The sequence below is a fragment of the Myxine glutinosa genome, chromosome 3, assembly GCF_964187855.1.
Source record: "Myxine glutinosa chromosome 3, kmMyxGlut1.1, whole genome shotgun sequence".
NCBI classification, from domain to species: domain Eukaryota; kingdom Metazoa; phylum Chordata; class Myxini; order Myxiniformes; family Myxinidae; genus Myxine; species Myxine glutinosa.
The window spans coordinates 72,987,043-72,999,783 of NC_136263.1; the positions used below are offsets into that span (position 1 = coordinate 72,987,043).

At 40.3% G+C, this 12,741-nt stretch overlaps 1 protein-coding gene across 1 annotated transcript in view; it reads right to left on the reverse strand.

Annotated features, from left to right (window-relative positions):
• The window catches only part of LOC137423456 (netrin-1), a 184,551-nt gene that overhangs the window by 40,958 nt on the left and 130,852 nt on the right, over positions 1-12,741 (reverse strand). The window contains exons 4-5 of the mRNA XM_068110653.2: positions 11,061-11,210; positions 2,957-3,001 (exon numbers count right to left, since the gene is read on the reverse strand). Coding sequence (XP_067966754.2) covers positions 2,957-3,001; positions 11,061-11,210 — 195 coding nt within the window. The remainder of the gene's footprint in view (positions 1-2,956; positions 3,002-11,060; positions 11,211-12,741) is intronic.

Sequence of the window (12,741 nt, forward strand, 5' to 3'; positions counted from 1 at the left end):
TTGTAATGAAACATATAACACCTCAAATTTTGCTTAATATTGGCTGTTGGTATATGAAAGTAAAGAAAGATAACGATGTGGAGGTGAACAACTTTGATCAGCTTAAGCATGTACTAATCTACATTATCTCAATCTGTCTGGTCTTCCCATCCGAGCACTTATCTCGTGATGCTGATACTCAATAATTAAATCTGATATTGCGTCGATTTGTCAATTTTGCCCACTAATTTGCATTTAATTTAAATGTACACTGATGTGACGCATCTTTGTCTTACATGTGCTAACTGTGCAGCTCCTCAATGAGCAGTAGACACGACAGAAACTAGAACAGCACTCTTCGATGTCCCAACGTCGATGGATATGTCTCTGCCCACATTATTACATGATTGTACATACTTGTAGCAAGTTTGATTGAAATCCCTTAAAATATTCTCAAGTATCACATCTTTACCCGACATGACCTCTGACCTTCGATGCCGAAATCTAATCAGTTCATCTTTGCATCATAATATATACTTATACCAGGTTTGGTCAAAATCCCATTACTGGTTCACAAGTTAGCGCAGTAACAGAAGTCTTACCTAATGGGACCTCTGACCTTTGACCTCTTGATACTATAATCTAATCAGTTTATCTTTGCATCATTATAGATACTTGTGCCAACTTTGGCTAAGATCCCTTCAGCCGGTCGGACAGCCGGACGGACAACCTGAAACTTCGTCGGCGTAGGCATAAAAAGAAAACCCCATCAAATCGCAGATGTTCATGTAAAAATAAACTGTTAGACAAGGTTACAACAAGCTCACCATCAGATTCATACTTTCTGTCCAACTTCTTCTTCTTCATTCATATGCAACACAAGGCTGCGGGGTAGCATCATTGGCTGAGTGGGTGGATGTGCCGCTGATGAAATGCCCTCTGCTGGTTAAGGTGGGGATATAGGATATTTGGAATTTCACCAGGTGATAGCCAGTGATAGCTCGCCTACTCTTCGCAAAGGACACCGTGGGATATTTAACGTCCACCAACTAATGTTGGCAGATGGGACGCCCGTTTAACGTCCATCCGAGGGAAGGCACACATATTGATGAATCACCCTGCCTGTGAAACACCGGGATCGCAGTTTTTTTATAGCTGGATCGGGATTCAAACCCAGGCTAGACAGCTTAAAGGTGAGTGTGCATACCTCTCGGCCATCCTGTCTGCCCTCTGTCCAACTATTATCTGTAGACAAACATCTTATTATGTGTTTGATGAAAACATCTTTAGTTTGAATGCGATTTTAACCTTTCCAACTTCAATCCCTTCTTATAGCATTACCATCTGTACATTTGGCTCATGATGCTCAGGGCCCAGGTTTTAATCCTATACACGGTACTATGCGTTTGTCCATTGTCTATTAACATCCATATAATTTCAGTATAGGTACACTGATGTCTCCTGAAGTTATTCCCCTGCCTGTGAATTCCCTGCCTACCTGTAAAGCCTCAGCTCAATCTGCCACTTCCTCCCAAATAAAGTATAAAGACCCTCAAATTCACCCATTGTATCAGCACACAATTGTATATTCTTTTTAAATACTGTACATACAATGGAATCTTAAATTCTCAATGGCAAATGCCATCAGATTGGACAGCTGCCCTAGTGATGTATAAGGGTTGCTGTACTTTATTGTGCACAGCCCTGTTTGAAAAGCAGCACAGTACTCGGATCCTAATTTGTCCGGAATCGAAGCATGACTAGACAACTATGGAGCGAGTTCTCTATTACTCAGCTCTCCTCGGAGGACCTCTTTTCTCAAAACAAACCTGCAAAGTGCTGTTAAAAAAAAAAATAACCACATTTAGAGGCCATTTTTTCCCCGCAAAGCGGGGGTTGGCCTTTTTCGGGGACCGTGGTTGTTGTTGTTTTTTTGGTCCCCTTTTTGAAGCAATGTTTTACGGCCGGATGCCCTTCCTGCCGCCAACCCTTTTTGTCGCCTTTTACGACAAGCAGGGAATTACCAGTGAACTGGTACTCAAATGTTGATGTTATCATATTGAAATCGAAATTGAATTGAAATTTATTCATTGGTCCAGAAAATGTGGGGAATTGCAATGTCAAACGAAGCTCACGAAGCTCACAATCTATGGTGGCAACGGCAAAGCAAATGGCGAATGTTTCAGACAATTTTACTAGCTTTTACTAGTTAACGGTTTGAAATGCAAACAAAATCCTTTAACCAACTTAAGAATCTGAGATAACAATTTCTGCACAAATGTACAATAGCAAACAAGCAATGTGGAGTGAAACGTCACTGGTTCATTCATCAGTGCCCTCGGCCTGACGATTTTTACTTTCCACATCATAATGACATTGTTTCACCTTTTTGAACAAGTCTAAGAAGACGGTTTTGGGTTCTTATATCGTTGGTCCTTGTAGCCAAAGATGACCATTCACAAATGACACGGTAACACCTAGGTGTGTGAATTTGTGAATAGTGTAGGAGCTGCTGCCAGCACAGCCACCACACTCTGAGATACCAAGCAGCATGACCTGTTGTCAAGGAATACCTTAGAAGCCCGGTCCACTTGCCGCTGGCATTTTGGGGCCGGAATTTGGTGAACCGTCCAGGCTGCCGGTGATAACTCACATACTTTTTCAATAAAAATGCCATGGGATTATCATCGACGTGCAGCAACTAATGCTGGCAGGTGGATCTCCTGCTTATCGTCCACCCGAGGGCCGGCAGACTGTCTTGGTGCAACGCATGGATTGAGGAGCACTAATTTGATGGTTTATGGTCAGGTTGGAAAAAAAGCCAGACTAGAAACATCTGTACCATCTTGCCAACAGCTTTTGGTAACAATCAACTGAAAGTGAGGCAACCAGAACAAATGCGAGAGATTGTGTTTGGGTTGATGTTGGCGTTTTTAAAGCTTTACATGCAAGTGCAGAAAACATGGGAATATCTCACCTTCAGGGACAGTGTCAATACGGGTGGGTGTAGAAATTGGGATTTCTGCAAAAGACAAAGGAAAACGTTCGTCACAAACAGCTTTGTAGTGATGAGAACTACGACTGCAGCAAAATCTGGATATGCAGAAAGGCACAGGCTGGAAAGAGGGAAAGGGCCCGGGGGGCTGTGGAGGGGGCAGGGGAGGCGGTTTGGGGTTGAAGTCAGCACTGGAAACTTGTCCCCTTGGACTCGATGGTCACCGGAACAAAGTATGCGTTGTTCTTGAAACCAAAATAAACAGCTGCTCTTTCCTTTGCCACACCGCAGCTCGTATGAGAATGTTGCCCACTTCCCATTCACAAAACTCCCTAGAATTCACCTCTGAAACAATAAACTACTGGAATGCAAAACTGAAACCGACAACCCCGAAGAAAATTCTCATCAAGCAATTTGATTGTAGAAAAGATGAATCGTTGTAATTGCGGGCCAAAGATTATTTTGAGTTTTAACACAAGGCAAATCTGCTGAATCACTTTCGCAAATTATTTGTAAAGCTGTAAATCTGTTTTTAGCCAAGTATACTTCCCGAATTTAGCTGTACAAATCTTCAAAGTTATACAATGTGTCGCTTTTCAATGACATATATGTATCAAAACCTAGTGCGTAAAACTTATGAAGATGTATTATAACATTCCTGTATGAGTCTCGTTTCATTTGCATCACAGAGAACATGCTGTTTAAATGAAAACACCTGCTTCTTGAAATTCACTTTAAAGTTGTTCAAAATATTTTTCGACGTTTTATGTTACTTTTGGCTTATTACTCATTGGCTGCAGGCAGTGGAGTACAGACAACACTACTGTTTGCACCTGTTAAAGATTGACAGCAGCATCGTTCTTCCAGACGAGAACAATAATTGCTGCATGATATCACCAAAATAAGGTGTCTTTTTAATCGCTACTTCGATCATTGTCGAGAATAGGGCATCAAATGACATTCTTAACGGATATGATACCCATGGAACAGGTTTTATTTTAAAAGATTGATGTTCGGGTTATCTTTGTAAGTGTCGTGCATACCAATGTGTGACTCTGGGTAATGTTTCTGGCACTTTAAAAGCGGTTGTCTATCTGTTGTGAAGAATATAATGTTAAATAGGGACTGTATAATATTTGCAACATTATCTCATACCCAAGGGGACTAACAATTGTTGGCCATTTTTCAGTAAAGTATCTACCATATAAAACACAGTCAGTTTGTGTGTTTGTACAAATGTCTGTCCCCCTTCATCAGGGTAGGTTTTAAAGGCCAATCTTTTAACACGAATGTGTGTTCATACGGTCTATTTTTTGAGGATAAAACTAACTCGAAAAACATTTTCCATAAAAGAGAAATTATGTCTCTTCTATTGGAATTGTAGACGGTGGTTTGCAAACCGAGCCTCAAGGGTGGTGTACAGAAGCGTTTGTTTTAAAATAACAATAAATACAAGCACAGGGAGGTGAAATTCGCTGCATGTGATGTGCAATGAACACAGAGTAACCGAATGTTCATTTACACCCATAGGATGTCTAATGAATAAAGATATCAGCACACCTGACACTAGGCCAAGGTTTCAGACTTTGGCATGCTCACGAATAAACTAACAACCTGTCATTTTTGATGGGATTTTTACTCGTATATATAATTATATATACTAGTAATACATATTTATATATATATATATATATATATATATATATATATATATATAGATATAGAGATATATAGATACATCAAACAGCGGTTTGTGTCTGTGTGAAGACTTTTTTTGATTTTTTTTTTTTATATATACAATTCGTACCTCTGGGCCAATCGCCCCAAATTTGCAGTACTATACCACATTATTTTCACATCCAGAATAAGGCGAACATCACAATAAAAAAATTCACTTCTTAATCAATTTGATGCAAAAACTTGAAATAACAGCACTTTCCACAAACGAGCGTTGTATTTAGTCAAATAACGTATGCCTGCCCCTCATCTCGCACTGGCTCAGGTGGACTAAATAACCGATGATCAGGTTTCCCAACTTGTGTGTGTGTTTATACTTTGTGTGTGTGTTTATACTTTGTGTGTGTGTGTGTGTGTGTGTGTGTGTGTGTGTGTGTGTGTATGCGTGTATATATGTATGTATATATATATATATATATATATATATATATATATATATATATATATATATATATATATATATGCATACATGCATACACACTGTATATCCTTAACATAATCCTATCCTATCCTATCCAACAAAAAGTTCAAATGGAGCACCTTGCCACCATTGGAGCATTTAAATTTCATCAAATTTGGCAATAGATGTCAATTGTTGCTCCCAGCCTGTCGGCTTGATTACAGAAGACGCCATTTGCATTTTTTCCACCTCCAACCGTTACCCCGTTTATAATCCCGCGAGGGCATGGGCAGCCTGTTCGTCGAGCTAATGCATATGTTGCTAAATATATACAGTATACATATACAATGAAAACTTAAAAATTGGTCACTTGGCGCTTTACATCACAAAAAAACTTTAGTGTGGTTCAGCAAGCCAAAATAAAGTTATAATATGTCCCACAATAATTTTCAGGTGCAGTGTCCCAGAAAAAAATGAGGACTGCAAATTTAATATGTTTTGCATTTTACATCACAAAACTCTCGTGTTGGCCGGCAATGCCAAATATGATTACAGTCGCGCTACTCCCAAAAAAAAATTCAGGTGTACAGTGTGTCCCAGAAAACATATCGCTGTTATATGAATGACGCATGGCATTTGAAATAGTAAATCAAGTATCTGTGGCCCTTTTTATAAATGTCTGTAGTCATGTCTGTCCAGACATTGCAAATGTACAAGTTACTCATACAAAAAGCGTCTTATGGAATGGACGATACCAGGCATTGCTAAAAGTGATGGAATTGTTGGCACCTTGTTAGGTTGATTGTGTTATTGCCTCTGACCATATACAAAAAAAAGAAGTCAGACAAGATGGCACAAAGTTTGCACAATTGCCATGAAGCTGTTGAGTTTGGCTTTGATTCTCAAATCAAATATAAACTGAGACTGGTACTTCACAAATAGTCTGCCATCCCTTAAGCTGGCAAAACATCTATCAGCATCGATTGCTGGCAGATGGTAAAGATTCCACAATGCCTTTTAAAAAGCAGAGGCCACTGTGTGCTGGCACGGTGATCAAATTCCAAATTAATGTCCGAACTAGCTCTACAAAGTCCAACCACAGAGTTGGGGCTCTGCCACCCATCACACAACCAATGGCCACGAGGAAAATCTGAAACAAGGTTGGGATAGTTAACATATTCATCAAGAACAACAACAAACTAAAAAGTGGCTTCGAAATACCTACTGAATATGGCCAAGTTATAAACAATTTCCATGAGATTCCTTTCACTGTGTTCATCTAACCACTGTGAGATTGCGAATTTCTAGCATATTTAGTTAATTACATCCAGGCAAACAGGAACAAAAGTTGTGGCACAATAACATGGTGCTTCAATCACACCCTTAAACTGCTCGAATGAAAAGCTAGATTCAATATAGTTTATATGTGTTATTGCGCATTTGTGCATGTTGGTAAAATGACACACTAATCATACTTATTGGGAATGAGATCGTTCGTTAAAGCAACGTTCTGGAATCTTCAAAAAGCATTTTAAAATAAAGAATTTGGGAAGAAAACTGAAAGGTGTTGTTTGAGAGGTGCATTTGTGTGTTTGCATGTTATATATTGGTTTTGAAAATCTGTTTATGAGTGCAGTCTCTAAAGTCGAATGCGTGTAATCTTAACTTTTGATCCTGATGACGGATCACGCTAAAATTAAAGTTATAGTAAACCCGTGTGGGAATCTCAGTTGGGTTTTCCACCTGCTCTTTCTTTGTGCCATGTGGAGTTCTTGGCAAACAAACAATAAAATAATCTTTCCATTCCACGTCGGCTCATTTTTTGGCATTTTAAGAATCAATCAGGATTTGCAATCTAAACCCGATTTTTACAGACGAAGTTAAAATTGGGAAAGAAAGATGCTGTTTGAAAAGAATCTTCTATGTCTGCTTTGGATGTTCGTCATCATTTGGATGTGCATCCCCAGGCTGTTCATCAGCATTGGCTGGGATTTGTTTTTCTCTTTTTGAGAGTTTGGCCTCGAGTGATGCCATAAATGTAATTATTGGCTGCATGGTCTTGACTTTCACGTATGGTCTTGACTTTCAGAAAGCGGTTGGTGGGGTTAAGGTGTGAGAGAGCAGACACCAAGCAAGTGAAAAAAACATGTATCGATTTCACTAAAGTCAGGGGCAAGTGAAATTGCATTGGTCTCTGTTGCCGTTAATTTTCTGGCAACCCTGCTTTCTACCCTCATCTCCCCACCTCTTCTCCCTCCTCCCCTCTCATTCCAATATCTAAAAAAAAAAATTAAATGACAACTTTACCTTGTTTAATCCTTGTCCACTCTCATTTCCAAATCTCAAATCAAATTTTTATTTATTTATTGTTTTCCAGAAATGTGTAGGTGGGTTGGGGTGGTCGGCCCACCAGTCCCAATGGTGAGCCCATACCTGGAATAGACCTTTGCTTAGCACTTTATTGCTCTCATGTTCAAATTTTAACCTTTTCAATTTTCATTGTAGACTGCCAAAGTAATATGAGGACTATCAAATCTCAAAATCTTGCATTCTACTAGCCAACCAGTTGCTTAACTTAAAATCTGCACAATAATAAATGTGGAATAACTAATTGGTGAAAAAATCTGTTCATTTGACATATAGATGACAGCACTCATTTGACTGATTGAGTTTGTTTTTCACATAAGGTTGGCTCTCTCTAATGTTGTGGACATTTTCTTTTGCCCAGCTCTATAACCAAGGGGGCCCGCCTCACCCCTCCTCCAACCCGCTCAGCTAATGCTCTTTTCTCTTTTCTAGTACTTCCTGCCCACTATTTTTGACATCTTTGAACTCAAAACCAGGCCCCCTTTCCAACTATGGGCTTATATAAAGGCCTCTTTATGCCCAACTCTCACTTCTGCCGTATCAGCTTTGTACTCTAAACAATTTTCCTTCCATTCAAGCAATGCACTATACGTATACTGTGCAGCACTGAGTCTTGGAATCCTTCGTTGTACATGCATCTTGATATTGAGCTCACTTGGGCCTTTCAACAACTGTGGATTTTAACAGCTGTAGGTTCGATTAAGTACTTTACAGCAAAATGTTCAAGGGATTCTCAGGATGCCTAACCCTTTACAATGGTTTACGGGTGTTTTTACAAATGCTGTTTATGGCAAATGTGACCACTCAGGTCACCAGAAAACATGTTCACATTACAAAGATGGTGAAGTAGGCTACAGCAGATACTAAGCAAGTGAGGACCAAGTGAGAACCTTCCTACCATTTTCGGCCAACAGGATCAAACAAACATGATTGGGACTTGCGGCCTGGGTTTTTCAAGTTGTATCATCATTATTTATGATGACATTATTTTTAAATTGCATGACAAATTCAACATTCATTAGGGCAGCGCGGTCACGGTCAGAAACCCAAGCGATCCCCCATGGACCGACCCTTACACTCTTGTCTTTATTTCTGCCTCACTCTCTCTCTCTCTCTCTCTCTCTCTCTCTCTCTCTCTCTCTCTCTCTCTCTCTCTCTCTCTCTCTCTCTCTCTCTCTCTCTCTCTCTCTAACCTTGTCGTGGTCCTGACTTCGTGAAGGCGGGGGTGCATCATCCTGGATGTGGGGGATATCTGGGAGATCGATCGGCTGTCTCTGTGTGCTGGCTTGCTCCATAGAACTGCCTTGGGCTATACAGCAACTTCTTGACTAATAAATTTATCCGACATATGATCAATTTGGAATTTCTTGTTAAATAACCCCCTTCTTTGCCATGTCTCACACAATTGACAAAAGGCTGAAGCTGCATCCTTGTCTGCTGATGTGGACAAAAATATCAACTGGTCAATCACCAGGAAGATGTCACACTTTGTCTCAACTTAAGGGATGCGCTCAGAATTAATGATAATATTAAAGCCTGGCTGGCACAATCAACCTCTGGCAAATCAAGTACAGTCTTTGGAGCTATTTGCACTAACAATTAACCATGTTCTTTTCTGGGCCAAATATATGACATATCTGGCCTCCAGGGGAATAAGGCACGTTTTTCCCCTCCGCTGCTTCAAGATAGTGAGCCATTGCCAAATGATGACACCCATTACACTTTTTTATATTTTCTTCTCCCACTGATTCTCCTCTTCAGTTTCCCTGCACTTTCCCACATTTCCAAGTCCCTGAAGACCCAAAAGACCCTGAAGACCCAAAAGACCCTGAAGACCCCAAAGACCCAAAACACCCCAAAGACCGAAAATACCCTTAAAGGCCCAGAGGATCCAAAAGACCCTGAAGACCCAAAACACCCCGAAGACCCAAAACGCCCCGAAGACCCAAAACACCCCGAAGACCCAAAACGCCCCGAAGACCCAAAACACCCCGAAGACCCAAAACACCCCGAAGACCAAAAACACCTCGAGGACCCAAAACACCTCGCGGACCCAAAACACCCTCAAGACCAAAAACACCCTGAAGACCAAAAACATCCTGAAGACCCAAAACATCCTGAAGACCCAAAACATCCTGAAGACCCAAAACACCCTGAAGACCCAAAACACCCTGAAGACCCCAAAGACCCTTAAAGGCCACGAAGACCCAAAATACCCCGAAGGACCAAAATACCCTTAAATACCCAGAAGACCCAAAAGCCCCTGAAGACCCCGAAGATCCAAAAGACCCCAAAGACCCCAAAACACCCCAAAAACCCAAAATACCCTTAAAGGCCCAGAGGATTCAAAAGACCACGAAGACCCAAATGACCCTGAGGACCCAAAAGACCCCAAATACCCAAAACACTGTGAAGACCCAAAATACCCTGCAGACCCAAAACACCCTGAAGACCCAAACACCCTGAAGACCAAAAACACCCCGAAGACCCAAAACACCCTGAAGACTCAAAACACCCTAAAGACCCAAAAGACCCCAAAGGCCCAAAATACTAAAAATACCGTGGAGACCCTTAAAGACCCTGAAGACCCAAAATACTACAAATACCGAAAAGACCCTTAAGGACCCAGAAAACCTTAAATAACCTGAAGACCCAAAAGACCCCAGAGACCCTTAAAGACCTAAAAATGCCCTGAAGACCCCAAAACACCCCAAAGATCCAAAAGACCATTAAAGACTCCGAAGAACCAAAATACCCCAAAGACCCTTAAAGACCCAGAGAAACTAAAAGACCCAAAAGACCCCGAAGACACAAAATATCCCAAAGACCAAAAATACCCTGAAGACCCAATTTTGGCCGCTCTCCCCCACCATCCCCCCATCACCATCCACCCCATCCCCCTCCACCATTCCCACCATCCCTCACTCCCTGAGAAAGCAGACATGGTCAAAGATGCCTATCCCACTGAAACGATGTGTGGTGAGGCACACGGAGCGCGCCGAGTCACGCTAGTATACACACACACACACACACACACACACACACACGTATATAATATATTTTATGTACGGTATATATATATATATATATATATATATATATATATATATATATATATATATATATATATATATATATATATATATATATATATATATTATATATATATATATACATACACACACATACATACATACAGTAAATACATACAGTAAATACATGCATACAGTAAATACTAAATTAATATATGTAATTAATAAGTAAAAATTATTTTGAAAATGTTTTTTATTTAGATTATTATATCTTTTTATACCTTTTTGTTCTAGTTTTTCGTTACCTTTTTCCCATCTTGGGCTATTGTAAGTATTTTGTTCAAATAACTTTTTGAATGTTACTCATGGTGCTCAAAACACAAAAGGCCAAAAGGGTGGAATAGCTCATGATGGTTCTGACATACTCGATTATGACATTTCATAAAAAGAAAAAACACAGAGTAAGTCTGATAGTTGAAAACTCGGTCATACCATCGATATACTCTTACAAACACCACACATATAGCACATAGGTGTGGTGGTAACCTACCGATGCATGGTGCAATGGGTGAACGGCTCTGCTGATAGCCCTTGGCACAGCGGTTGCAGGTAATGCCTGTTACGCCATCTTTGCATGGACACTGACCAGTCGTCTGGTTGCAGGTCTTTCCAGCAGCACCAACAGGGTGACAATCACAAGCTGGTTTATGCAAATAAGAAAAAAAAAACAATTAGCATTTTCAGTTCAGAAGGATGCAACAATACCTCAAACTGCATTGATTAGTCTTCTACTGGTTTCGCTGGATGGAACTATAGGTTTGCTGTCCATCTCTGTGTCTGTCCGTCTGTCCCAACTGTGGTTTTTCAGACGATTTCCATACCCATTAACATATTAGCATGTTCAACTGAAACTTGGTACATGACTTTATTATTATAAGTTACAGAACAACTTCGAGTTTCAAGGCGTTTTGTCAATTTTTCATAGAGCTATGCCCTTTTTGGACTTGGAAAATATCACATCGGTAAGGGACATCTATTGCAAAGCAATTCTCGCTCTTGTTTTCACCTTTCATGGGAAGGCCTCAACATTTACAACTTCAGAGCTTTTGCAAAAATAAACAGCACTCGTTTCATATTGTAAGTGAAAAAGAAATGTTTGACAACATTTCTTTACCAGTATAAGTTTTATACTATCTGAATTTTATGATATATTTTTATTATTATGGTTGAAAACCCAGTATGGTGAAACACAAACGGAGACCTTCAGCAGCTCAGGTCTTTTCAACTTGTGCATCGACCCTTTCAATGTTTTATGCATCTTCACTGATTCATTCGGATATTTTGTATGTGGAGTTTAACTGCAATTGCTGACATTACGGTTTTGTGGTTTCTGATTAACAAAGCTTTTCACAAAATGAAATCCACTTATGGGTGTCTGACAAGAAGGTCAGACCCATTTGCTGTCATGGTGGGACAACTTGGCATTGCTTGATTTTTACTAACGAATGTGGCAGTACACTTTGTATTGTGTGATATTGTATATTTTGTATTATCATACCTTGTCTTAAGTAACTTCTATTACTTACTATCATGCACTCTGTACTATCGTCCTGAGAATTTGAATATCTTTCAGAATGCAGATGAAGATCACGTAGTTACATGATTACGGAATGTATGGTTTGCATTCTGGGTGTTTTTTTTCTATATTCTCCCAGATCCTCACTTGTTAAAAGGTTAGGATACAAAACTAACAGGGATCTGCGGAACATCCGTGCAAAGTATCTCACAAACCCAAAGTCCGCAACCTCCACCTCTAAACCCCAAGTTCTCCTCCTTCCAATCCTAAGGCATCAATCCTCTCCACACTCCAAACCTTCAAACCCCCTTCCCACCACAACTCCTCTTCAATCTGAGCCCCCAACGAAAGTCCTCAAACCCTTCCCACAAGCCTCAAGTCCCCTTCCCAATTCGGTCCCATCTGTGCTTCGCCCTCCCTCCCCCATCCCACCCCACCAACCCAAACTCTGTCCTACCCTCCTCACCCTCCTCACACTCATAAAAGCAAATGGGCAATGCAATATCAAAACAGCAAAATATTTAATGCTTTCCCTTCCCCTATCATGCTATCACCGACTTCACAAAAACAAACGATTGAAACAGCTCCAACATGTCATGACTCATCATGGTCGCCTGTCCAACTCATAATCCCGTGAGATATGCGGAAAAAATAT